The sequence below is a fragment of the Rattus norvegicus genome, chromosome 8, assembly GCF_021556685.1.
Source record: "Rattus norvegicus strain SHRSP/BbbUtx chromosome 8, alternate assembly SHRSP_T2T, whole genome shotgun sequence".
Classification (NCBI taxonomy): domain Eukaryota; kingdom Metazoa; phylum Chordata; class Mammalia; order Rodentia; family Muridae; genus Rattus; species Rattus norvegicus.
In genome coordinates this window covers 128618940-128646799 of record NC_141541.1, presented here as the reverse complement: position 1 = coordinate 128646799, position 27860 = coordinate 128618940, and the positions used below count along the sequence as shown (strand labels likewise).

General features: G+C 52.1%; 1 protein-coding gene across 7 annotated transcripts in view; it reads left to right on the top strand.

Moving 5' to 3' along the window:
• The window catches only part of Ulk4 (unc-51 like kinase 4), a 305588-nt gene that overhangs the window by 44036 nt on the left and 233692 nt on the right, over positions 1–27860 (top strand). For all 7 annotated transcript variants that reach the window (XM_087563005.1, XM_087563004.1, XM_087563001.1 and 4 more), the window contains 4 exon segments: positions 696–803; positions 3740–3823; positions 19551–19712; positions 23534–23716. In XM_087563005.1, coding sequence (XP_087419131.1) covers positions 696–803; positions 3740–3823; positions 19551–19712; positions 23534–23716 — 537 coding nt within the window.

Sequence of the window (27860 nt, the reverse complement as noted above, 5' to 3'; positions counted from 1 at the left end):
GCACTTCATGACAGTTGGTGACGATGACGAACTTCCTGCTGGGGCAAGCACCACAGCCGTGTGATTTCCTTTAACAAGCACTTTGGATATATATTACACATCATGGTACACCCTGGTAATGGAGTATTATGTGTGAGCAGGAAAGAATGGACCATCAATATGTATAATAACACAGGCAAATCTCAACTATAAGAATGCAAGAGACCAGAAAATAAACCACACAGGGTATGGCCATATGTACAGAGACTTTAGAAACTATGACCACAGACTAGTGGCAAAGAGAAGACCATTGCATGGGACAACCAAAGGACCATCAAAGAAACACTGGGAACTGAGGATTGCTCAGATGTACACACATTGCAAATGTATTTCATTGCAGACACCACAGGGGCCAGCGATTTGGCCCAGTGGGTAAAGGAGCTTGCCACCAAGCCTGATGAACTTGAGTTATATCCCAGAACCCACAGTGGGAGAGGAGAATCAGTTCCCGAAAGCTGCCTTCTTCATGAGCCGTGGGATGTGCGTGCCTGCACGAGTACTTCACCCTGATGAAATAGAAATACGAACACAGTTTATTGCTCATCAATTGTCGTTTGAGGGTGGCTGTTTAAAGGTGTCTTGTTAGCCAGTGTTCCCAGAACATAGACTACTTCCAGGCACCCTGAAGTGACGTAATATATTTTCTCTTGTTGCAGGCGATCACACTCTTAACTGAATTAATCCGGGAGAACTTCAGGAGTGGCAAGCTGAAGCAATGCCTCCTGCCCACCCTCGGACAGCTTCTCTACCTTGTAGCTACCCAGGTGAGGCTGTCTGATGAACCTTGTGCTGTTGGAAGAACTCTGACACTCCCTACTGAGCCCTGATAACCTCCCACAAATCCCACCTCACTTCTTCCCTTCGCATAATTTAGGGCCTTAGGATACTGTCCACTCCTGAGCAGAGAGCTTGGGCAATCTTTTTGCGGCTCTCCATGTTCACATGCTCCTTTGGCATAGAAACCTCTTCCTCCCAGAGTGTTTGTTCCTTTGGCTTAGCAGAGTATCAGCCATGTTTTAAAATGAAGGGACTAAAGTCCTTAAAGCCCTCGGTGGGTTGTTGTGGTTTAAGTCCTTCAAGCAGGGGAAGATGCTGGTCTCCCACTGTAAGAACTCCACCTGGTTTAAATGAGACACTACCTCGTGCAGATATAAACGTGACTGTGGGATCTTTTGATAGCAGATGGTGAAGGGCATTTGGAGTTAGCTGTGGGTAACTAGTGTGTTTTAAAGACTGGTACTAAGTGGACATTGATAGATTATGGGATAGTCATATCTTACTCTTGTGAGATTTATATATTCTGACAGGTTTCAAAAGGCAACATTCTTTCTCTGTATTTTTAAAGTTTTTGTCTCTTCAGCTTCCATCCGTATCTAGCCTACCTTGCCCTGCTGTACCCTTGTACCTTTGCACTGCACCCCCAGCACCTGTGCACTGCACATCCCCCCCAACCTGTGCACTGCACCCCCCAACCTGTGCACTGCACCCCCCAACCTGTGCACTGTATCCCCCAACCTGTGCACTGCATTTCCTGCACCTTTGCCCACACTTTCTTCTATTTGTGCCGTTTTCTCCCATGACACCTGCTTTTCTCTCACAAGTGGACTTGTACAGCCTTTCTTGGCTCCTGCGTGGCCTCTGGTGAGGCATCTGGTCTGTGGTTCCACACCTCTCCCCCCTGGATTTTCTTTGTATCACCCAACTCCATTTGATTCGTTTATTTTCTTTAGTATATATTTCTCTCTGTTATTTATTTAGCAGTGTCTCCGCCACATGACTGTTTAGAAGTTTCGGATCAAAGCACATGTTAGTTAAGCGTCCTGTTGGGGGTTGGGTGCATAGCACATCTGAGACCCAGGGCTCAACCCACAGGACCAGAAATGAGTGAATAAATAAGCCAGTGAGTCTACAATAAAGGAATGCAGATCGTGTATGCAGGCCCCTGAGGTGAGCAGGGAAGGAGTGAGGAGGCTAGATAGACACAGGGTGAAACGCCCATTGACCCAGACGTGTCTTGATCCTAAGGAGCAAGGAGAAGTCCCTAAGGTGCAAGATGGACACTTGGTCCACTCTGGTTTAAGTGAAGGGACTAGATGGAGAACAGGGATCCCCAGGTTCATGAGGATAAGCCAGGGATAAACTGAGGGCACAGCCGTGGGTCTCTGAGGAGGGGGAGCATCACTGGGGCCAAGTGAAGCTGAAGGTCTAAGGCACATGATGAAGGAGAACACATTGGGTGGTGAAATCGAAGTTACTGGTGATCTGGGGCTGGGAGATGGAGAAGTGGCTCAGTGGGCCAAGTACTGCCAGGAAAAGTGAGGACCAGAACGTCCATCCTCAGAAGCCATAAATGTGGGCAAGCTGGCTAGCAAGGCCAGCTGGCTCTGTGAGCTCTGGGTTCCAGTGAGAGACACATCATCAATGCACTTCTGCAGACAAGAAAGATGGCAGCATCACCCTATGCTGTCACACACACCTGAGTGGATGTGAACACACACACACCACACACTCTACACTCACACAGCAGTAGCTGTGCCTTAGCACTAGCTGGCTTGCACAGTTTTACTTGGAGTGGGGATGCAGAGTCAGGCAGAGTAGGCTGAGGAGACTCAGAAGCCAGTAGGAGGTGGTTGTATAAGGGATGAGGGGGCGGGACACGTGCCCGCTGTAGCCCAGGCTGGATCCTCTGCAGAGGGAGACAGCGAGCCCACTGAGGTGGAGACAAGACTTAGTGGAGAGAAGACATACTGTGTCCAGGAGCCATAGAGAACAGGTTGTTTGTTACCCGTGGGCCAGGAGAAGGCAGGATGGGAATGAAGCCAAAGGGAAGGAGTGGAGTGCTGTCCTGTCAGGAGACGGCATCAGGAAGAGTGATGACTTCCACCGTGTGTGGCAGGTGCATAGTGGCCTTGGTTATTTCTTTCTCACAGATTCTCCAAGAAGGGGAGAGTTTACCAAGCAGTGGGAGGGTCACAGGTTAGAGATAGAGAAATAGAGATAGTTGGTCAGAGAAGCAGAACAGCCAGAGACTGGAGGTGACAGTGCCCCACTCATGCCTCTGTGACCCGTGACCTGCAACTTGTGACCTGTGGCATCCCCTTCTCCAGGGACCCTGTTGTTTGACCTCAGGCTTGGAGAAAGCCTTAGGCTTCCCAGCAAGGGCAAAACTATGGCCAGAAGGGAAAAGTATTTCAAGCTTTCGATGGAGTGGAGAATTTTAGGCCAAGTGATCCAAGTGGCTGGGGCAGGGGCTCTGGGGAAGGAGGAGGGAGGGCTGGGGGCAGATACACTGGGGTCCCCAGGGCCTCTGTCTTCATCTTGCAGGTACGTTTTTCCTCCCTCTGCTTCTTGTCTGTTTAAGGGAGAGTGGTCCACCCTAGTTTGAGGCTGCCAGAGCCCGGGCTTTTGCCATGGTAAGAGTTGAACATTCTGCATCTTCCCCTCACTCCAGATAAGTGATGCAGCTCGGTGGGCTGAGGGCACAGCCAGCCGTGTGAGGGCCTGCTCAGCACGCTATGCAGATACTGTGTGTGCACACAGCAGTAAGAGACCCCGGGTCAGATCAGAACGTCAGGTGCCCATGGTGCTTTCAACGGGACCTGGAATGCTTCAGATGTATATGCATGAAAGTTTTTTTCTCAAATAATGACGACCTTTGTGGCACTGCCTTCACCGTCTTTCTCCACCTTCATTTTTTTAGGAAGAAAAAACCCAGCACTCCAGGGAATGTTGGTCTGTCCCCCTGGCTGCATACACTGTGCTTATGAGGTGCCTCCGGGAAGGGGTAAGGTACCTTTGCTGTCCTCTGTAGGCCCAATAACTGCAGTAGCCCTCCAGGCTAGGAGTGTAGCCTGAAGCAATGCAGGCTGCTTGTCTGCCAGTGTTGCTCCTGAATTTAATAATCCAGGCAGGCTGGTATCCTCATTCATCTAAGCGCCTGGTTTAAAAGACGACGGGAAATGTGAACAGTGGAGCCTGGCCATCTTCTGTGCAATGCTGTTAGTTATCCCGCCTCTGTCCAAGAGTTTGCTATGGCAGCCCAGCAGGCAGGGTGTATGCAGAGCCTCCCTGAGCCTGTCTGCCCCTGATGAGCTTGTAGCCGCTGTTCTGCGCTCCATGCAGATGCCTGTCCTGTGACCCCTTGTCATGGAGTGTCCATGATACCACGCAGAGTGCTAGTAACTGGCCTTGCGGGGTAGTGGTCGCTGTTTTCTTGGTGTTATATGACCCAAGGAAAAGCCACAGGCTAAGCACATTAGTTACTGCAAGAGTGAAAAAGACTGAAGTGAAGGCAGCAAGTGGTCTTGGCCAATGTCCCATGGCTGTGAAGAGACACCATGACCACAGCGACTCTTATGAAGGAAAGCGTTTAACTGGGACTGGCCTACAGTGCAGAGGTTTAGTGCGTTGTTGTCACAGCAGGAAGCAGGACAGCTCTCAGGCAGACATGTTGCTGGAGGAGCTGAGAGTTCTACATCATGATCTGTAGGCAACAGGAAGAGAGAGTGACCCTGGGCCTGGCTTGAGCATTTGAAACCCCAAAGCTCACCTCCCAGTGACACATTTCCTTCAAGGCCATACCTCCTAATAGGGCCACTCCCTGGTGACCAAGCATTCAGATCTATGAGTTTTTGGGGCCATGCAAACCACCACAGTGTGTAAGTAAAGTCTGAGCATGTCTTAGCTTGTAGGTCTGTTTTCATGATGGTGCATGTGACATGGGGTCTGACAGGGGTGTGACATGGGATGTCACATGGGATGTGACATGGGGTATGATAGGTTGTGACAGGGGTGTGACATGGGATGTGACATGGGGTATGACATGGGATGTGACGGGGGTGTGACATGGGTGTGACAGGGGATGTGACATGGGGTATGACATGGGATGTGACAGGGGGTATGACATGGGATGTCACATGGGGTGACATGGGCTATGATATGGGCTATGACATGAGCTATGGCATGAGGTGTGATAGGAGATGTGACATGGGTTGTGATGTGGGATGTGACATGGGGTATGACGGGGGTATGATGTATCACATTTATTAGTAACATGAGAGTGTGTCCTCAGCTGTAGCCAGGACCCATGCTCAGGCTCCTCACTCAAGGCTTAGACCAGGACACTTGGTGGACACTGGGAGCACAGGTGGAGATGACAATCCTGTGGACACGATGTCCTGGCCTTTTGGAAGGCAGGGCCAGAGGGCAGGTGTGAGACCTGAAGCACCAGGATCCTCTGCTGGCAGCAAGCAGGCCTGGAGCCGGCAGGCCTTGGGCTTCCTCTCCTTCTTTCCTGAGCTGAGGTTTCTCTCCAGTCTTTCCTCACTGCTTTACTGCTGAGTTGGAGCAATGGACCCAAGGCCAGGTGGCAGGGATTTAAGTGTTCACAAAGCAAACAAGATACAAATGCTTTAGTGAACAATAGATACAGTGGACCGAAGGTGGGTGGAGGGAGAAAATGGATATTAATGAGCTATCCACCCCTGGGGCGATGGGGATTTTCTGAGAAAGTTTAGAGAAGTGTCCTTTGTGTGTAGAGTGCGACTTGACAGACACAAGGTGGTACTCACTGTCTTCAGGGGGTAAGTGTTAGTGTGGCCACTGGTCTAGAGACCAGCCGTTGGGGTGGAGGCTTCAGGAGCTGGTCAGGCTCGCCATGGTGGGCATTGCAGGTCCTGGATCGGGCGGGCACTGCAGGTCCTGGATCGGGCTCTGTCTGTCAGTCCGTTTGTCTGGGAGAGCATGAGTACTCTGCTTCTTATTTTTACCTCTTGTCTGTGGGCGAGCTTTGCAGATGACACAACATGGAGAATAACATTTGATCACTACATTATTACCATTTTAAAATTGATATAGTTTTAAATATTAGTAACATGCTTGCCTTTTATACCATGAATTATATATAGTGTGTGCATGTATGGACATAGGTGTGCACATGTGTATGTGAGTTATATATGTGTGCATGTGTGCCCATCTGGGTACATGCATGTACTTGTTGAATTATGTTTTCATAAAGGGGAAGGTTGAAGTTTTGTTATAATTTATGAAGATTCTCTGATTTGGAGAAGCAATTGAGCATGGTCTTGGCAGTGTTCACCACCACCAAATTGCAGAACATGCATGGTGTAGCGTGTGAGTCTGTCCCCTCCTTGGTGTATAATGTGAGTCTATCCCCTGTGTGTTGTATAATGTGAGTCTGTCCCCTGTGTGGTATATAATGTGAGTCTGTCCCCTGTGTGGTGTGGCGTATGAGTCTATCCCCTGCGTGGTATAGTGTGTGAGTCTATCTCCTGCGTGGTATAGCGTGTTTCTGATGCAGTTTGTTTTCTTAGCAAAAGGTGGAAAACTTTGTGAATCTGTTGTTGTGAATCTGATGTTGAACCCATATACCCCTCGTGGGTGGGGGTTCCAACCTAGGAATCTCTTCCCCTCTGGGATTACATCTTATCTATTACTTTGAAATATTTATTTACGTATGTAATGACACAAGTCGGAGAACTTGGGGGAGTAATTTCTCCCTTTCCCCCATGTCCTTTGCCTGCTGAGCCCTCTCACTGGACCTCATCCTCTTTAGTGGAATAAGAACCCCTGTGACTCCGGTCAAGTTTCCATCTTTGAGTGCACAGCCAAGCACAAGGTTCCCCAGTGCTGGCCTCTGGAAGGGAGGGCTCTGTGTTTCTCCTGACACTTCGAAGGAAGGACTCTAATCCAGGACATGTGCATGTTGAGGACACGCACAGCCTCTGAGCTGCACGCCCAGCTCAGCAATTCTGTCGTTTACAGCTAGGCTGGGGCTGGTGAATGCTGTCTAAACCACAGCTCCTCTCAGCCCGGAGAATGTGCTGCCTGCCTGTAGATTTCCCCCACCGGCAGGGTGTGGGGAGCCCACATCTCACACTTGATATCGGGTGTTGTGTCAGTCGTAGGCAGTGTGCAGATCATCTGACAGCTTGGGAAGATGGTCAGCCTTTCCATCATCCGCCTGCCTTTCCTGTCATCCGCCAGCCTTGGTCTCAGGAATGCTTGTCTTACCTTAAATACAATTTACCTTTTGCTTTGTAGGGAGCTGTACTGCTGAGACCCATTGCTAGGAACTACTCCAGCCATCAGTAAAGGGGAAAATCACAGAGGGACCCTGAGCAGCTGCCACCATTCCACCCCATCTACCTTATGGAGCTGAGTTTAGAAACCATGCATTTGTGCCTTTTCTTAAAAACCATGCATTTGTGCCTTTATTTTCTGAATCACTGGGAAAATTGCACACGCAGTGCCGCTCTGCCCAAAGAAATCCATATTTGTCTCCAGTGATTATGTGTTGCAGGTGTTTAAAAAAGATTATTTTTAACTCTGTGTGTGTGTGTGTGTGTGTGTGTGTGTGTGCACACACGTGCATACAGGTGCCCACTATGGCTGGAAGAGGGTGTCAGAGCTGGACATACAGACATGTCTGCCACCCAGCGTGGAGACACATGTGCTCTTAACAGCTGAACCATGTCATGGGAACTTCTGCGTTTGATTCTGCAGGTTGTCCTCTCACCTCCACACATGTACTGTGGGGTGTGTACACAGCTTGGTAAATAAACGTAAGACGTAAGTCCCTGTAGCTAATGCAGATACGTTCATGTGTTCACTACGGACTTTCTCTCTTATCTGTTCATACTTGTATGCGTTTTTGTTCAGTTTTAGAGATGGTTTCATGTAATGTGTAGCCTAGGCTGGCCTTAAACTCCCGGTCTTCCCAGTCCCCCTATTCCTCAGTCTCTGTTCTCCAGGTGCTGTTTCACAGACTTGTCTGCACATCTGAGTCCTGATATGGTTGTTTGGGGTCCTTTGTGGACTCCCAAATGAATGTTAGACTTTCCTCCTGTTCCTGTAATAGTAGTGTTGGGACTTTGTTAGCTAAGCCGTTGAATTTTTTGGCCATGTTAATCCCTCCAGCTGGTGAACCCGGACATCTTATCGTCATCCAAACCATCTCAGATTCTTTCCTCATCATTTTACAGTTTCAAGTCTTTGATCTTATACTTCTTTGGTTAAATTTATTCCCATGTTTGCATTACAGATTTCTCTGAATTCTACTTCAGATCTCTCTTTGAGAGACAGTGATCAACAGTGAGAAAATGTGAGGGAACTGTCGTGTCTTTTTTGGTGTCCAGTGAGTGAGCTCCTTGGCTCTGACTGGAGCAGGGGCTCCCAAGGAAGGCTCTTGCCCTTAGATTCCCACACCAGCCGCTCTCAGTCCTTGGTTAATTTCCATCATCAGCAAACACCCTAATCATTCTGTACATTTTTCTTTCTTCACTCAGAATTAGTAGTCCATGATCTGTGTCTTAAAGGGCACCTAGGTTTCCCCTGGTGATTGTAAAGTTGACTAGTTTTTTTGAGTAATTCTGCAGAAGCCTGTTGCAAACCCTTCTATCTGTTCACCATTCTAACTGGGTGCTACCTAGGAGAGAAGACCTGGGAATCAAGTCTCAGGCAGTGGTCAACCTTATTCAGAGCATCAGACATTTATGCTGGGGGATAGGAGGAATCACGTGAGTAAAGTGTACAATCACAAGAACAGGCTGCGAGAGGTAAAAACACGTTTTCCAGAGGAACAAATAACAATAGCCAGTTGTAATCAATCCTCTAACATAAACTCGGTCCTGTACACGCATCTGGGAAGGTACAGATGTGGAAGCACATTTCAAGAACAGTTCAGTGTTGAGGTCACAAGACTCTTGCACTCAGAATCTCCCTCATGTGACTCCGTTCTTGGGCTGTGTTCTGACATCTGTCCAACACTCCATCTAGATAAAAGAGGTATATTTCTGGTCAGCATGGCATTGTGGGCACAAGGCTTCCTCTGCAGGACAGCACAGGCATTGGTCACTGTCCTTGGTGAAAGCTGCTTCACTCCTCATGGAGGAGCCGCCGTGGACCATGGGAGTCAGAGTGGCATTCTCTCTCTCTGTCTCTGTGGGCCTCCCCCTTCCTCATTAGTAAGATTTCTCCTAAAGGAAGATTTTATCTTAACAAAAGTTTTACTGATCTCTTTATGGCTTTGTTTTGAGTGTTGCCAAATATACAAGACAAGAATCTCTAAACAAATCGAATTTGGTTTTTCTTACGATTTTCCTGGTGCTGAAGATGGAGCTAAGCACTTGCACAGTCGGGGCCTGTGCAGTCTTCCACTGTGCAGCCGCCAACGGATGACTGGGGAGAATTCTTACAGAAAGACCCCACAGTGATTACATTTATAGGGTTTTCCTGCCCCTGCGGTCTCTCTAGAAGAACTCTCTTTAAATGCTGCCCCATGTTCATGACACCTCTATGGATTTTAGTCTCCAGTTCTGAGTTCTTCTGTATACATTGAAAGCTATATCAGATCACGTGTGATGTTGAGAGCTACAGTGGATCACGTGTGATGTTGAGAGCTACAGTGGATCACGTGTGATGTTGAGAGCTACAGCGGATCACGTGTGATGTTGAGAGCTACAGCGGATCACGTGTGATGTTGAGAGCTACAGCGGATCACGTGTGATGTTGAGAGCTACAGTGGATCACGTGTGATGTTGAGAGCTACAGTGGATCACGTGTGATGTTGAGAGCTACAGCGGATCACGTGTGATGTTGAGAGCTACAGCGGATCACGTGTGAAAAGTTAGGAGCTGCAGGGATTACATTTGCAAGCTTCTCACCACTGTGGCCCTCTGAAAAGCAACAGGTGACAGCTCTAACCAAAGGATCACCCACATTTATTTAATTCATAATCTTATTAAAACCTTCTTTGTTGCTGGAATAGCTGAGCACTCTGGTTCTGGAGTTTTCCATATTTACTACGTTAACCGACATTAATTGCAAAGTTACTCCATGCTTAGTGAGGACTGAGCATTCGCTGAGTGCTCTGCATACACCAGCCTTTGAAGGGCTCTCATGTGTTCGATCTCAGAAATACAGTAAGGGGGAGCATGCCAAGGGTTCCCCACATTCAGTGTATCGATTGGTTTTATTCCAGTGTGAGTTCTCTGCCGTGCCGTGCCGTGCCGTGCCGTGCCGTGCCGTGCCGTGCCATGTTACTCGCCTTTGTAGCTGTGACAGAATCCCCGGCTGGTGCGTCGTGAGGGAGGACGGGCTTATTTTGCTCCTGGTGTGCAGGTGCACAGTCTACCAAAGCTGCAGCTCAGTGGCTGGGGTTCCTTGATTCCTCATATCTCAGTGCCCAGGAAGCAGAGCATGGAGAGTGGTGAGCTTTTCCTCTCTCCAGTGTTTTTATTCATCCTAAGATCTCAGATCATTCACAGTTGGACTTCTCTCCTTAGCTAATTGTCTCTGGAAATGTCCTCACAGACTTGCTCAAGGGTATCCCCTAGGTGACTGTAATCAGTTAAGCTGATAGTGAAAATTAACTGTACTTAGGGTTGAATTACCCTAAAAACCTTTTCCTATTGGTTGTTTTAAAAGGGTTTCTCTCCAGCGTGCCTTCCCCGTGGTCCCTAACATGGAGTCCCAGCGTGCCTTCCCCTGGGGTCCCTAACATGGAGTCCCAGCACGCCTTCCCCGTGGTCCCTAACATGGAGTCCCAGCACGCCTTCCCTGAGGTCCCTAACATGGAGTCCCAGCACGCCTTCCCTGAGGTCCCTAACATGGAGTCCGAGCACGCCTTCCCCGTGGTCCCTAACATGGAGTCCCAGCACGCCTTCCCCGTGGTCCCTAACATGGAGTCCCAGCGTGCCTTCCCCGTGGTCCCTAACATGGAGTCCCAGCGTGCCTTCCCCGGGGTCCCTAACATGGAGTCCCAGCGTGCCTTCCCTGGGGTCCCTAACATGGAGTCCCAGCGTGCCTTCCCCGTGGTCCCTAACATGGAGTCCCAGCGTGCCTTCCCTGAGGTCCCTAACATGGTGTCCCAGCGTGCCTTCCCTGGGGTCCCTAACATGGAGTCCCAGCGTGCCTTCCCCGTGGTCCCTAACATGGAGTCCCAGCGTGCCTTCCCTGGGGTCCCTAACATGGAGTCCCAGCGTGCCTTCCCTGAGGTCCCTAACATGGTGTCCCAGCGTGCCTTCCCCGTGGTCCCTAACATGGAGTCCCAGCGTGCCTTCCCTGAGGTCCCTAACATGGAGTCCCAGCGTGCCTTCCCTGGGGTCCCTAACATGGAGTCCCAGCGTGCCTTCCCTGGGGTCCCTAACATGGAGTCCCAGCGTGCCTTCCCCTGGGGTCCCTAACATGGAGTCCCAGCACGCCTTCCCTGGGGTCCCTAACATGGAGTCCCAGCGTGCCTTCCCCCGTGGTCCCTAACATGGAGTCCCAGCGTGCCTTCCCTGAGGTCCCTAACATGGAGTCCCAGCGTGCCTTCCCTGGGGTCCCTAACATGGAGTCCCAGCGTGCCTTCCCTGAGGTCCCTAACATGGAGTCCCAGCGTGCCTTCCCTGAGGTCCCTAACATGGAGTCCCAGCGTGCCTTCCCCTGGGGACCCTAACATGGAGTCCCAGCGTGCCTTCCCTGGGGTCCCTAACATGGAGTCCCAGCGTGCCTTCCCCGGGGTCCCTAACATGGAGTCCCAGCGTGCCTTCCCCTGGGGTCCCTAACATGGAGTCCCAGCGTGCCTTCCCCTGGGGTCCCTAACATGGAGTCCCAGCGTGCCTTCCCTGAGGTCCCTAACATGGGGTCCCAGCACGCCTTCCCTGAGGTCCCTAACATGGAGTCCCAGCGTGCCTTCCCCGGGGTCCCTAACATGGAGTCCCAGCGTGCCTTCCCTGAGGTCCCTAACATGGAGTCCCAGCGTGCCTTCCCCTGGGGTCCCTAACATGGAGTCCCAGCGTGCCTTCCCTGAGGTCCCTAACATGGGGTCCCAGCACGCCTTCCCCGTGGTCCCTAACATGGAGTCCCAGCGTGCCTTCCCTGAGGTCCCTAACATGGAGTCCCAGCACGCCTTCCCCGTGGTCCCTAACATGGAGTCCCAGCGTGCCTTCCCTGGGGTCCCTAACATGGAGTCCCAGCGTGCCTTCCCTGAGGTCCCTAACATGGAGTCCCAGCGTGCCTTCCCCGTGGTCCCTAACATGGAGTCCCAGCGTGCCTTCCCCTGGGGTCCCTAACATGGAGTCCCAGCGTGCCTTCCCCGGGGTCCCTAACATGGAGTCCCAGCGTGCCTTCCCCGGGGTCCCTAACATGGAGTCCCAGCGTGCCTTCCCCGGGGTCCCTAACATGGAGTCCCAGCGTGCCTTCCCCGGGGTCCCTAACATGGAGTCCCAGCGTGCCTTCCCTGGGGTCCCTAACATGGAGTCCCAGCGTGCCTTCCCTGGGGTCCCTAACATGGAGTCCCAGCGTGCCTTCCCCGGGGTCCCTAACATGGAGTCCCAGCGTGCCTTCCCCTGGGGTCCCTAACATGGAGTCCCAGCGTGCCTTCCCCTGGGGTCCCTAACATGGAGTCCCAGCGTGCCTTCCCTGGGGTCCCTAACATGGAGTCCCAGCGTGCCTTCCCTGGGGTCCCTAACATGGAGTCCCAGCGTGCCTTCCCTGGGGTCCCTAACATGTAGTCCCAGCGTGCCTTCCCCGTGGTCCCTAACATGGAGTCCCAGCGTGCCTTCCCCTGGGGTCCCTAACATGGAGTCCCAGCACGCCTTCCCTGGGGTCCCTAACATGGAGTCCCAGCGTGCCTTCCCTGGGGTCCCTAACATGGAGTCCCAGCACGCCTTCCCTGGGGTCCCTAACATGGAGTCCCAGCGTGCCTTCCCTGGGGTCCCTAACATGGAGTCCCAGCGTGCCTTCCCCGGGGTCCCTAACATGGAGTCCCAGCGTGCCTTCCCTGAGGTCCCTAACATGGGGTCCCAGCACGCCTTCCCCTGGGGACCCTAACATGGAGTCCCAGCACGCCTTCCCTGAGGTCCCTAACATGGAGTCCCAGCGTGCCTTCCCTGAGGTCCCTAACATGGAGTCCCAGCGTGCCTTCCCCTGAGGTCCCTAACATGGAGTCCCAGCGTGCCTTCCCCGGGGTCCCTAACATGGAGTCCCAGCGTGCCTTCCCTGAGGTCCCTAACATGGAGTCCCAGCGTGCCTTCCCTGAGGTCCCTAACATGGAGTCCCAGCGTGCCTTCCCTGAGGTCCCTAACATGGAGTCCCAGCGTGCCTTCCCTGAGGTCCCTAACATGGAGTCCCAGCGTGCCTTCCCCGTGGTCCCTAACATGGAGTCCCAGCGTGCCTTCCCCGGGGTCCCTAACATGGAGTCCCAGCGTGCCTTCCCCTGGGGTCCCTAACATGGAGTCCCAGCGTGCCTTCCCTGGGGTCCCTAACATGGAGTCCCAGCGTGCCTTCCCTGGGGTCCCTAACATGGAGTCCCAGCACGCCTTCCCTGAGGTCCCTAACATGTAGTCCCAGCGTGCCTTCCCCTGGGGTCCCTAACATGGAGTCCCAGCGTGCCTTCCCTGGGGTCCCTAACATGGAGTCCCAGCGTGCCTTCCCTGGGGTCCCTAACATGGAGTCCCAGCGTGCCTTCCCCGTGGTCCCTAACATGGGGTCCCAGCGTGCCTTCCCCGTGGTCCCTAACATGGGGTCCCAGCACGCCTTCCCCGTGGTCCCTAACATGGAGTCCCAGCGTGCCTTCCCTGAGGTCCCTAACATGGAGTCCCAGCGTGCCTTCCCTGAGGTCCCTAACATGGAGTCCCAGCACGCCTTCCCCTGGGGTCCCTAACATGGAGTCCCAGCGTGCCTTCCCCTGGGGTCCCTAACATGGAGTCCCAGCGTGCCTTCCCTGGGGTCCCTAACATGGAGTCCCAGCGTGCCTTCCCCGGGGTCCCTAACATGGAGTCCCAGCGTGCCTTCCCCCGTGGTCCCTAACATGGAGTCCCAGCGTGCCTTCCCTGGGGTCCCTAACATGGAGTCCCAGCGTGCCTTCCCCGTGGTCCCTAACATGGAGTCCCAGCACGCCTTCCCCTGAGGTCCCTAACATGGAGTCCCAGCGTGCCTTCCCCGGGGTCCCTAACATGGAGTCCCAGCGTGCCTTCCCTGAGGTCCCTAACATGGGGTCCCAGCACGCCTTCCCCGTGGTCCCTAACATGGAGTCCCAGCACGCCTTCCCTGAGGTCCCTAACATGGAGTCCCAGCACGCCTTCCCCGTGGTCCCTAACATGGAGTCCCAGCACGCCTTCCCTGAGGTCCCTAACATGGAGTCCCAGCGTGCCTTCCCCTGGGGTCCCTAACATGGAGTCCCAGCGTGCCTTCCCTGGGGTCCCTAACATGGAGTCCCAGCGTGCCTTCCCTGAGGTCCCTAACATGGAGTCCCAGCGTGCCTTCCCCTGGGGTCCCTAACATGGAGTCCCAGCGTGCCTTCCCCGGGGTCCCTAACATGGAGTCCCAGCGTGCCTTCCCTGAGGTCCCTAACATGGAGTCCCAGCGTGCCTTCCCTGGGGTCCCTAACATGTAGTCCCAGCGTGCCTTCCCCGTGGTCCCTAACATGGAGTCCCAGCGTGCCTTCCCCGTGGTCCCTAACATGGAGTCCCAGCGTGCCTTCCCCGGGGTCCCTAACATGGAGTCCCAGCGTGCCTTCCCCGGGGTCCCTAACATGGAGTCCCAGCGTGCCTTCCCTGAGGTCCCTAACATGGAGTCCCAGCACGCCTTCCCCTGGGGTCCCTAACATGGAGTCCCAGCGTGCCTTCCCCGGGGTCCCTAACATGGAGTCCCAGCGTGCCTTCCCTGAGGTCCCTAACATGGAGTCCCAGCACGCCTTCCCTGAGGTCCCTAACATGGAGTCCCAGCGTGCCTTCCCCTGAGGTCCCTAACATGGAGTCCCAGCGTGCCTTCCCTGAGGTCCCTAACATGGAGTCCCAGCGTGCCTTCCCTGAGGTCCCTAACATGGAGTCCCAGCGTGCCTTCCCTGAGGTCCCTAACATGGAGTCCCAGCGTGCCTTCCCCGTGGTCCCTAACATGGAGTCCCAGCGTGCCTTCCCCGGGGTCCCTAACATGGAGTCCCAGCGTGCCTTCCCTGAGGTCCCTAACATGGAGTCCCAGCGTGCCTTCCCTGGGGTCCCTAACATGGAGTCCCAGCGTGCCTTCCCTGGGGTCCCTAACATGGGGTCCCAGCACGCCTTCCCCTGAGGTCCCTAACATGGAGTCCCAGCGTGCCTTCCCTGAGGTCCCTAACATGGAGTCCCAGCGTGCCTTCCCCGTGGTCCCTAACATGGAGTCCCAGCACGCCTTCCCTGAGGTCCCTAACATGGAGTCCCAGCGTGCCTTCCCTGGGGTCCCTAACATGGAGTCCCAGCGTGCCTTCCCTGAGGTCCCTAACATGGAGTCCCAGCGTGCCTTCCCTGAGGTCCCTAACATGGAGTCCCAGCGTGCCTTCCCCGTGGTCCCTAACATGGAGTCCCAGCACGCCTTCCCTGAGGTCCCTAACATGGAGTCCCAGCACGCCTTCCCCGAGGTCCCTAACATGGAGTCCCAGCGTGCCTTCCCTGAGGTCCCTAACATGGAGTCCCAGCGTGCCTTCCCCGTGGTCCCTAACATGGAGTCCCAGCGTGCCTTCCCCTGGGGTCCCTAACATGGAGTCCCAGCGTGCCTTCCCTGGGGTCCCTAACATGGAGTCCCAGCGTGCCTTCCCTGAGGTCCCTAACATGGAGTCCCAGCGTGCCTTCCCCTGGGGTCCCTAACATGGAGTCCCAGCGTGCCTTCCCTGGGGTCCCTAACATGGAGTCCCAGCGTGCCTTCCCTGGGGTCCCTAACATGGAGTCCCAGCACGCCTTCCCTGGGGTCCCTAACATGGAGTCCCAGCGTGCCTTCCCCGTGGTCCCTAACATGGAGTCCCAGCACGCCTTCCCCGGGGTCCCTAACATGTAGTCCCAGCGTGCCTTCCCCTGGGGTCCCTAACATGGAGTCCCAGCGTGCCTTCCCCGTGGTCCCTAACATGGAGTCCCAGCGTGCCTTCCCCGTGGTCCCTAACATGGAGTCCCAGCGTGCCTTCCCCGTGGTCCCTAACATGGAGTCCCAGCGTGCCTTCCCTGAGGTCCCTAACATGGTGTCCCAGCGTGCCTTCCCCGTGGTCCCTAACATGGAGTCCCAGCGTGCCTTCCCTGAGGTCCCTAACATGGAGTCCCAGCGTGCCTTCCCTGAGGTCCCTAACATGGAGTCCCAGCGTGCCTTCCCTGGGGTCCCTAACATGGAGTCCCAGCGTGCCTTCCCTGAGGTCCCTAACATGGAGTCCCAGCGTGCCTTCCCTGAGGTCCCTAACATGGAGTCCCAGCACGCCTTCCCCTGAGGTCCCTAACATGGAGTCCCAGCGTGCCTTCCCTGAGGTCCCTAACATGGAGTCCCAGCGTGCCTTCCCCGTGGTCCCTAACATGGAGTCCCAGCACGCCTTCCCCTGGGGTCCCTAACATGGAGTCCCAGCGTGCCTTCCCCGTGGTCCCTAACATGGGGTCCCAGCGTGCCTTCCCTGAGGTCCCTAACATGGAGTCCCAGCACGCCTTCCCCTGAGGTCCCTAACATGGGGTCCCAGCACGCCTTCCCCGTGGTCCCTAACATGGAGTCCCAGCACGCCTTCCCCTGAGGTCCCTAACATGGTGTCCCAGCGTGCCTTCCCTGGGGTCCCTAACATGGAGTCCCAGCGTGCCTTCCCCTGGGGTCCCTAACATGGAGTCCCAGCACGCCTTCCCCGTGGTCCCTAACATGGAGTCCCAGCGTGCCTTCCCTGAGGTCCCTAACATGGAGTCCCAGCACGCCTTCCCTGAGGTCCCTAACATGGAGTCCCAGCGTGCCTTCCCTGGGGTCCCTAACATGGAGTCCCAGCGTGCCTTCCCTGGGGTCCCTAACATGGAGTCCCAGCGTGCCTTCCCCGTGGTCCCTAACATGGAGTCCCAGCGTGCCTTCCCCGTGGTCCCTAACATGGAGTCCCAGCGTGCCTTCCCTGGGGTCCCTAACATGGAGTCCCAGCGTGCCTTCCCCGTGGTCCCTAACATGGAGTCCCAGCGTGCCTTCCCCGTGGTCCCTAACATGGAGTCCCAGCGTGCCTTCCCCGGGGTCCCTAACATGGAGTCCCAGCGTGCCTTCCCCGGGGTCCCTAACATGGAGTCCCAGCGTGCCTTCCCTGAGGTCCCTAACATGGAGTCCCAGCGTGCCTTCCCCGGGGTCCCTAACATGGAGTCCCAGCGTGCCTTCCCTGAGGTCCCTAACATGGAGTCCCAGCGTGCCTTCCCCGGGGTCCCTAACATGGAGTCCCAGCGTGCCTTCCCCGTGGTCCCTAACATGGAGTCCCAGCGTGCCTTCCCTGGGGTCCCTAACATGGAGTCCCAGCGTGCCTTCCCCGTGGTCCCTAACATGGAGTCCCAGCGTGCCTTCCCCGTGGTCCCTAACATGGAGTCCCAGCGTGCCTTCCCTGAGGTCCCTAACATGGAGTCCCAGCGTGCCTTCCCTGAGGTCCCTAACATGGAGTCCCAGCGTGCCTTCCCTGGGGTCCCTAACATGGGGTCCCAGCACGCCTTCCCCTGAGGTCCCTAACATGGAGTCCCAGCGTGCCTTCCCCGTGGTCCCTAACATGGAGTCCCAGCGTGCCTTCCCCTGGGGTCCCTAACATGGAGTCCCAGCGTGCCTTCCCTGGGGTCCCTAACATGGAGTCCCAGCGTGCCTTCCCCGTGGTCCCTAACATGGAGTCCCAGCGTGCCTTCCCTGGGGTCCCTAACATGGGTGTGCTAGTGGCAGCATGTCCCACATTCAGTGTATTTCAAATTTATTTCCAGTGTGAGTTCTCAGTAGTCCTAAAGGGGGAGAGCTCCAGGGGAGACACTTCCCACCTGCTGCCTGCCATATTCTCTTGTATGAATGTTTCATGTTATGAATCCCAGCTGGAGACCTTCCACATTTGTTACATCCTGAGGGTTTTATGCTATTTTGAGTCTATTCGTATTTTAAGTAAGGAGTGAATAATTCTGACAGATATGTTTACTTTATCACTGCCACAGTTGCATCTCTGTTGCATCAGTTTTTCCTTATATTGAATGGGATACAAACTCTCAATGAAAGATCCTCCAAGATACTGGACCCATGGGGCTTCGCTTCAGTGTGATGCTGGTCTGCTGGCTAAGGAATCATCACTCAGTGTAATGCTGGTGTCCTCACTAATGCATCACTCACAAAGGCCTTTCCTAGCTATTGTTTTGTTCACTTTTTCAGCAGAATTGATTTGTGATGTTCCATTAAAGATGACTAGAACATAGTCTCATAATCTTTGTGGCCATATTGGTTTTTTTTTTTTTTCTTTTTTGGTTCTTTTTTTCGGAGCTGGGGACCGAACCCAGGGCCTTGCGCTTCCTAGGTAAGCGCTCTACCACTGAGCTAAATCCCCAGCCCCGGCCATATTGGTTTTTAATTTTTTAAAATTACTTTCAAGTGTGTGTGTAGGCTAAAGGACAACCTTAGCTGTCTTTCTTGGGGATGGACAGGGACACACACACACACACACACACACACACACACACACACACACGCACACACACTTTTCAAGCCTGAAACTTGCCTCACAGGCGTGATGGCTGGAGAGCTGGCCTCGGGGACCCACCTATTCTGCCTCCCCAGCAGTGCGATTACTAAGCCTCCACTACCTGCCTGAGTCTTCTTATGTGGGTTCTGAGAATCAAGCTCAGTCCTCTTCCTTGCAAGACAAGCACCTCACCAGGTTCCTTCCCCAGCCTTGAGTTTTCCGCTGTAGAGCTGTGCTCTCCTGTCTGCCAGGGAATGGTTGATGAGGCGTCAGAGACAATGAACTTTCTGTATCATCCACTGCTGAAAGTTTGCGTAGCATTTAAGCACTTGAAGCTTTGCATTCATTCACTCACTGTGTGTGTGTGGGCACGCACACACGCATGCACGCACGTGCACATGCACATATGGGCACACATGCGCTATGGTGTGCACTCAGAGGCCAGAAGACAATTTGTGGTTCTCTCCTTCTATCATGTAGGTCCTGTGGACCAAACAGGCCTTTGGGATCGGCAGAAAGCACCCTTACCACTGAGCCGTCCCTCCAGCCCTCCTCAAGAACATTTGTGCTTGCTGAAAGCAGTTTGACGTTTGAAAGTGTTGAAGTTTGCTTTAGCCCGTGGGTGATTTGGTCACCCCTGAGGTCATGTCTTTCTCGGGAGTCTCGGTCCTGTGTTTGAGTGGCTCTGTGTTGCAGCTGTTGCTGCCCAGATCATCCTTAGCCAGGCCGAGCTGGGGTCGCTCTGATAGCTCTCCATAGTTTAAAAGTTATGTCTGGTTTCACACTGTGCGCATGTTGCTTACATTAGTTACTTTCTGGATCATTTTCCCATTTTGATTTTATTTAAAACAGGTGAAGTTGTGCTCTGCTTCCTGTTTAGTACAAAGGGTTGTGTTTTCCCTGCTCGCTGGTGAAGAGACTGCTGGCCCTTTGTATCGGCCCCATAACAGCCAGAACATTATCCCCAGTGGCTACGAAGAGACCACACACACATGTTCCTCACACGGAGGAACCTTGACTTGGGGAAGCGGCACCTTTTGAGTCTCCCTGCGTTTTGTTCGTTCTCCAGGAGGAACGGGTTGTCAATCACATGGCTGCGAAGATTATTGAGAATGTTTGCACAACATTTTCTGCCCAGGCGCAGGGCTTCACAACTGGGGAGATTGGGCCTGTCCTGTGGCACCTCTTCAGACACTCCACTGTGGATGCCCTTCGGATAACCGCGATCTCGGTGAGTGTTAAATCTCGGGAGGAAGGAGCCAGGGACTTGAGCACTGTGTTTGAGGAAGTGCCCCTGAATGAGGGTCAGTTTAATGAAAAGGATAGAGATGTCGATGGGAGGGATATCTCAGGAGCTGTACCACAGCAGAGTTCCGAAATGGGCCTGGGAGAGTGAGGAACTGCGTGGGATGCGGCATTCATCACTGACTAAAACTATGTGGAGCTGAGTGTGAGAGTTCACAGCCGGTGGGTCCTGGGGAATGCGTACTCACAAGATCACAGCGTGTGGTAGAGGTCAGAGGGCAACCTGGAGGAGTCCCTTCTCTCCTTCCACCACCTGCATCCCAGGGGTCAGGGGTCAAACCCAGGTTATCAGCTTGGCAGCCACTGCCTTAAAGCCTGTGGTGCCATCTTGACATCCCCTTCTCTCCTCTCTGCCACGGGGGGAGAGCCCAGGGCCTCACATGCCAGGAAGTGTTCTACCACTGAGCAGTATCCACAGCCCCCCTTTTCCCTTCAGGAAGGTTGTTTGTCTGTCTGTCCTTCCTTCCTTCCTTCCTTCCTTCCTTCCTTCCTTCCTTCCTTCCTTCCTTCCTTCCTTTTCTGTTAGACTAAGTTGTCCAGGCTGGTCCTGAGCTCCTGTAACCCACACAGATCTTTAGTATCTGAACTCCTGCCTCAGCTTCCTGACCCCTGAGCTCCCAGGCCTGGACCTTCAGGCAGAGAGTATATCTTATTAGTCTGGGCATTCATACTCTGTGCTAAATGGTTGCATCCTATGTGAGATGAAGCCACTTTAATGTTCAGGCCTCTGTAGGTCTGTGGCTCACTTGGTGCTGATGGGCAGCCCGCTACTTTTCACGCATGGTTATCATGGCTGGGTATAAAGGTCAATGGTGTGTGAAGGCATGTCATTAGTCTGTTGGACAAATGGGACGCTTCCTCCTGTCATTGTCTCTATATTCCTGGTTGTAGGGTGCTTACACTGTGTTTCTTAGTTCCTCTCACACCACCCTGGGAGGGTTTCACACCTCACTTCTCACACCACCCTGGGAGGGTTTCACACCTCACTTCTCATACCACCTTTGGGGTTGGCTTTACACCTCACCTTCCAGCCTGAAGCCTCTCATCTCCTGTCACCCTCAGTCCTCAGCTGCCAAGAGGAAAATGGAGGCAGTGCCAGCAGCTGGCCTGGCTCCCCTGCTTGTTGTGCTTACCTCTCCTTACACCGTTATCCCAGTGAGAGAGGCTGCTGAGTGGCTTCTGTTAGAGCCCTTTTGCCTCTGAGTCTTCTGGTTCCTTCTTGGGAAACTCACGCAAATGCTTGACTCTGCACTTCTCCAAATGTAGCTGTGGCAGTTTGAATATGCTTGGTCCATAGGAAGTGGCCCTATTAGGAGGTGTGGCCTTATTGGAGGAGGTGTGTAAGCCAGCCCTAACTAAACGTTTTCCTTTGTAAGCGTTGCCTTGGTCATGGTGTCTCTTCACAGCAATGGAAACTAAGACAGTGGAATGTTTCTTTTATTCTTAGATCCTTGTAGCCAGGGTTTAAGGAATCTTTAATTAATTTTCCAAAAAGCAAATGCTGACACTCTAGAAAGTCCCCAGTCTGCATGTCTGCTCTTCACGAAGCCACTTCTGTAGAGAGCTATTGGGGCATAAGCTCCTCCTTTCTAGCCTGTATTTCCTGGCCAGCCCACTTGGCTTTCCCAGGAAGCACTGCCCCCCACTGAGAACCAGCATCCTGGGCACTGAGGCTCTTGGAGAACGCCAGCCCCAGCAGGGCTTGGAGCAGAGGTTGTGTCATGGCCTTCTGCTAGGGAGTCAGCATCTTGTCTGTGGGGAGTCGAGCTGGGGAGTGAATGGAAGAGATAAAATGCTCTGAGCAGTGGCAGGTCGAAGGGCACGTTCACGCTCTCAGCAATTTTACTTATTCATTAGCTGCAGAAATGACAAAGTATTTCTCAGGTACATTTTTCTAAAAAAAGTTTACTTCCATATACTTAAACAGTCTAGGATATACATGTATATATATATATATATATATATTCAGTTATATATATCTATTCAGTTATATATCTATTCAGTTATATATATATATGCATATATATATATTCAGTTATATATAACTGAAAATGAGGACAGTGTCATTTACTCCACACATTTGAGTGGCAGTGGTCAGAGGCTTGGCATGGCCTCTCTTTCCCAAGAGCATTCCTTGGTTAATGATGGGGTTTTGTTTGCCTTTCTCTTCCTAACCAAGGTTAAGATTGTAAAGATTGGAAATGACGTTATAGGGAGTCAAATTCTTCCAGTTCACACCACTGGTGTTCACTCCAATTCACACCATTTCCCTTCACTTCACACCCGCTGGTGCCTGTTTTTCTTTCACTTCAACAGGAGCAGCCTTAAGAGCCGCTCACCCTTGGAGAAGGAAAAGACTTTATTTTGCTGAGATTTCCAAATCTCAGCAATGTCCAGGACGCCCTCCTCCCCACTGTCTCCCCCAACCCCTCGGTCTCTTGGTGTGTGTCTGACGACTCACCTGCCTTCTCCTTAGTCTCATTATTAATTGGTCACAGGTATGAGTCAGCTGAGTGACGGTAATTATGAGCCGTGCATCAGTGGAGGGAGATCTCTGAGCCACGCTCTAGGGCTGACGTCTGTGAGAGCTTCCTGAACGCTCTAGGCTGTAGCCTGTCATCTATGAGACAGGAACGCTTGTCAGAGCATTGAGTGATTTTCAGATATCCTGAGACAGTGTCCTGTGCACACTGAAAAGTGTGTGCATTCAGCAAGCTGCCTCTAGTTAAAACGAAGACCATGCGAGCCCCAGGTTGTAGAGCAGAGGCAAGATTAGACTTATTTTCAATTGATAGCATTAAATGTTAAAGTATCTATAAGTCTTTTTCAACATGAAGGGGCTTGATAGTATTTTATGTTACTTACATTGGAGTAATAAGCTTGTTCTGTAAAAATTTGTGAGTTGTTAGCCCATCAATGTAATTATTATTATTGTACCTCCAAATGTTTGAAAACATCGTTCATTCTTTGTATTTCAAGTTTTATGTGTGTGTCTGTTTGCTTGTCCGGTAAGTAAATGTGCCATGTGTGTGCAGTGCCTGTGGAGGCCAGAAAGAGGTGTTTGTCTTAGTCAGGGTTTCACTGCTGTGAAGAGACACCATGATTGATGTGGATGTCCCAAAGGAACTCTTAGAAAGGACAACTTCTAATTATTTAATTTGGGCTGGCTTACAGGTTCAGAGGTTTAGGCCACTATTGTCAGGGCAGGAAGCATGGCAGCGTCCAGGCAGACATGGTGCTGCAGCAGCTGAGAATCCTTCATCTGCATCCAAAGACAGCCAGAAGGGACTCTCCATTTCATACATTAGCGTATATATTACCTTAAAGCCTTGCCTGCACAGTGAGACACTTCCACCAACAAGGCCACACCTCCTAATAGTGCCACTTCCCATGGGCCAAGCATATTCAAACCACCACAGGGCTGGATCACTGAAACCAGAGTTATAGTTATGAGTCACCATGTGGGTGCTGGGAATCAAACCAGAGCACTCTGCAGGAGCATTGAGACACCTCTCTAGCCCCTTTTCCTCAGTAGTATTAGCAGCTGGATTTTTATCTTAAGTTAATTGGAAACGTCTGAGTCTATGGCTTTAAAACAAGTGACAAAGCAGCAGGTTTGTGCCCTCTCTGTTGAGCAGAGGTGTGGGGCGTGTGTGGGTGTTGAGCAGAGGCGTAGGGTGTGTATAGGTGTTAGGGGTTCCCATTACCCTCAGAGTCTGTGAAGGATCTGTGTTCCTGTTTCCACAGGCCCTGTGCAGAATCACACGGCAGTCTCCCACTGCCTTCCAGAATGTCATCGAGAAGGTGGGTCTCAATGCTGTCATCAGCTCCCTGGCCTCAGCCATCTGCAAAGTGCAGCAGTATATGCTGACCCTGTTCACAGCCATGCTGTCTTGTGGGATTCATCTCCAGCGGCTGATCCAAGAGAAGGTATGACTCCTCCCCCTACAGTGGTACATGCTCCATAGAATGTCATCTCTGCAGGCCCAAGGAGGCCTTTTAACCTTTGTCAGAATCCCGTATGTACCACAGAACATTCCCCGGAAGAAGCAAGAAGTGGCCTTTGGTGACGCGCACCAGCATGTGGCTTCTGCTGTCTTCGTGTGGTGAGGAGAAGCAGTATGGCCTGTGAGACTTTCTCCTTGCTGATCTTCCTTCTGCTGCGTCTTTGCAGCTTGGCTGCTTCCCACTGTGCTTTGTCTTCCTCAGAGGAGGGGCTCCCTTTCCCTGGTTCCTGTGACTCATGTCCATTCCTCCCCTGGCCTAAATCTGGTCTAACTCCTGTCACCTCTTGCATCTTCTTCCTTCGTCTCTCTGGGCTCTTGATGGCCTTTATCTGATTCCTGGTAGTTTCTGGTCTGCACGGTGGCTGGGTCTCTGTGTCATCATTTCTCCGAGTGTTAATTCTTTCCCCCACTGAAGAATGTTCTTCCACCACCTCCGTGACTGAGGCCACAGTGGGAATGCCGCCCCTCAGGCCTCCTGCTCCCCTGCTGCTTCAACGCCCACATGTGAATGTTGCTTCTGCTGAGCGATTTGAACCTAATGGTTCAGAAGCCTAACACTATGTGATGCGCCAACACTTAGAAAAAGACAGTGTTTGTACATAGTTTGTATATGACACAAACTGTTTAAGTGACATCTTAAGGGTCACAATAGTTTGATCAAAGTTAGATGTGTTTCCAGCTTTTCTGGTCTGCTGGGACTCTTCCAAGAGAACTCTCTGCGCAGCACTCTATGCACCTGCCATGGTAGCAAGGCACACTTTAAAATCAGAGCCTCCACTTCATTCGTCATCCGCTTTGCACTAACAATGGATCCAGGTGCTCTCACATACTGGGCACGCCCCCCGACCTGGGCAGCACCCCTGCTCTCAAATCAGAATTCTGTAAAGCATGACCACAGGCTGCTCCTTTCTTGACCTGTACAGACCAGGATCCTAGCCAGGGGGATGGCGACATCCACAGTGGGCAGGTCCTTCCACCTCAGTTACCACAATCAGATGTACCACCAAACTACACCAACCCACCCCACCCCATGTTCCCAAAGGCCTGTCCCCCAGGCAATCCCAGACTTTTGAGGCAACAGTTAAAAAAATAAATGAAAGTCTAAATGCCGAGCACAGCACTTTGTCTTCACTCCAGTGTGATGTTACTCAGATGGCTGTGGCTGCAAGCAAGGATTGTTCAGTAATCCGTGTGTCTATATTCACTATCAAGTTTTCCAAGCTATTAAATTCTACCATCATTGTACAGAAAAGTCACCCTTACGGTTATATAGCTTGGTTTTCTTGTGGGACCCTTTCCAGTGGGAGTGGGGCCATCTCTGACTCTTTTGCCTGCTGGTGGGACGTGGGATACTTTTCCTCCTACTGGGTTGGCTCATCTAGCCCTAATAAGAGTGGAGGTGCCTGGCCTTACTGCAACTTGCTTTGCTTGATATCTCTGTTTGCTTGATATCCATGGAGGCCTGCCCTTTGCTGAAGGGAAGTGAGGAGAGGATCTGAGAGAGAAGGGAGGGAGGAGGGAGGGATTGGGACGAGAGGAAGAGAGGATGAACTGTGGTCAGGATGTAATATATGAGAGAAAAATAAATGTTAAAAAGAAAGAAGAAAGAATGAATTAAAGAAAGACCAAAACCAATCACCCTTAGGAAGCTTTACTCAGTGAGTTGTGGTAGAAAGGTGGAGAATTTTGACAGAATTCTTTTAAACTTTTGATATACTTTTATTTTTATATTATATTTTACAAAGTCATAAACATTAGATACTGTGATTCTGTTTCTAGTTTCTTCCCTTGGTGTGTCCACCTGCAGCTGTACTCCATTGGGGAAGGATGGAGACAGGCTGAGTCTCACAGTCAGTGCCTCCCCTCAGTGTGTTTGCACTCAGATGAGTCCAGATTGGGTGGGTCAGCAGGATCCTGGTAGGGCAGTGAATGCAGGGAGGAAGAGTTCTCCTGGGGAGATTTCAGTGTTACAGCTGTCTTAGATGATAGTCAGCAGAACAGCTTGTGCTCTTCATTTCGATGAAGGGCTATATAAACCTTGGAAAGTGGGAAGGGGTCTTCTTAGGGTGAAGTTTCATTGGCTGAGGTTTAAGGCTCTGCAGACACCTCATTTACATGGAGAGGTTCTGCAGACACCTCATTTGCATGCAGAGGATTTTTTTGCAGACACCTCATTTGCATGCAGAGGTTCTGCAGACACCTCATTTGCATGGAGAGGCCTCCTAGAAAGGTGAACCTGTAGCTCAGAGAATTTCACCAAGGATAACATGATATTCCTCAGGGGGAGTGTGGGGGCCGGACTCCCCAGATCAGGTAGAGTAGAGGGAGCCCTGCTGGGAGAGGGAGTCCTCCATTTTGCACCTAGGTTGGGGAGCTCTCCAGACATATCATCTCCAGATAACAGAGGGATGCTTGTTCACTTTTAATTTATATTGGTTCTTTCTCCCACCTAAGTGTGCACCATCACACTTATCAACTCTGCTTGGCTTGTGAGATCAGATGAGTTAAAAGTGCTGTGGCTAAGGCAGGACTGGCCCTTTCTTTTCTTTAAAGGTTATTACTGAGTGTATGTGATTGTGTGAGCACACGTGCCATGGCTTCGTGTAGCTGGTCCTCACCTTCATGCAGGTTCTGGTGACTGAACTGCAGGTCTTAAGTTCCCTGGCAAATGCTTTACCAACAGAACCATCCCCTCTCATCATGCAGAAATGCATCCTGAGTGCCCAGCTTGGGGCTGAAGTGCATCCTGAGTGCACAGCTCTGGCAGAAGTGCATCCTGAGTGCACAGCTCAGGGCTAAAATGCATCCTGAGTATATAGTTGGGGGGGGGGGTTGTCACCATCGCCCTCAATGGTGCTGACTCACAACCAAGGTGCTTTAATCTTGAAAATTATAACTCAACATGCAGACAACATCTTGAGTGGTGTGTCATAAGGCTTGATGATAGTTAAATTTCCTACTTTTGTAGGCTGTCACCACACTGGCATGAGGAAGGAGGGATTGTCTCCCTACTGCTGGTTTGGGCAGGTGTCCAGGTTCCTTGTTGAGTTCTTTGATACAGAAGTTGAAGGATGAGTGAGCCCCCATGGCACTGTTCATAGGGGGTTCTGACTGTTCTACCTTGCGTTCCATGATGGGCACCTGGCTGGCAGGTGGGCAGCTGGGCCCTGGAAACTTTATACACTGTTGCTGGTGTCTGGGAATAGTACTTTCATCACTGATAGAAGGGGATGAAGATGTGGGCTTCCTGCTCTGCCTCTTCTCGTGACAAGTACAGGGAAAGGGGGGAAGGTTACTACTGCTGCATGTGAGCAAACTGCAGACCCCCATAGGTATTCTCTGACAGCAAGGCTGGGAAGGGGGATCCACCTGGGGAAGGGGACCTGCTGGAGAAGAGTTTCTGGTTTTGCAGAGTTGTGATGGGAGCTCCAGCTTTCCATGAGTCTTTATTGATACTGCTCTGTCAGGGGATGGTGTTGGGGTGCCATGTCATGGTCAGATGAAGTCTAGGACCTCACAGCCCCTTTGTAAATGGGGTCAGGGATGTGTTTTTCATGGTGTTTAGCTGAAACAGAGTAGTCTCTATTTAGTAGTTTTCTGTGTGGCTGACTTAACTTTGTTCGTGTGGCTTTGCATAGACATGCTTATTTTCTTATGTATGTGTGCATGTGTTGTATGCACATGTGTGTTTGGTGTGCTTACTTGTGCATGCACAGGTGAGGATATTTTGTAGCAATTTCCTGGTATTTAAATCTTTCATCCTGGAGATAGGCTGGTTCTGACTCAGAAGCTAACAACTTACAAGTCTCAGGAAGTCCCTGAAATAGACTAGACTTACAAGGTTCCTCTCTTCCCAAGGTTATATAAGTGGTAAGGATAGTTGAGGAGAGGTGACCCTCCAGCCTGTTGAGTTGCAAAAGTAACTACTTTTTTAAGCCCACACTCAGTCTGGGTGGGTGTTTTGGTGATACTGAGTTTGTTCCTGTGAGTAATTCTTCACTCATGCTTTTGTACGTCACTGTAATAAGCCCATTGCTTCCCCAAGTGTGGCTTTGACAGAGTCATAT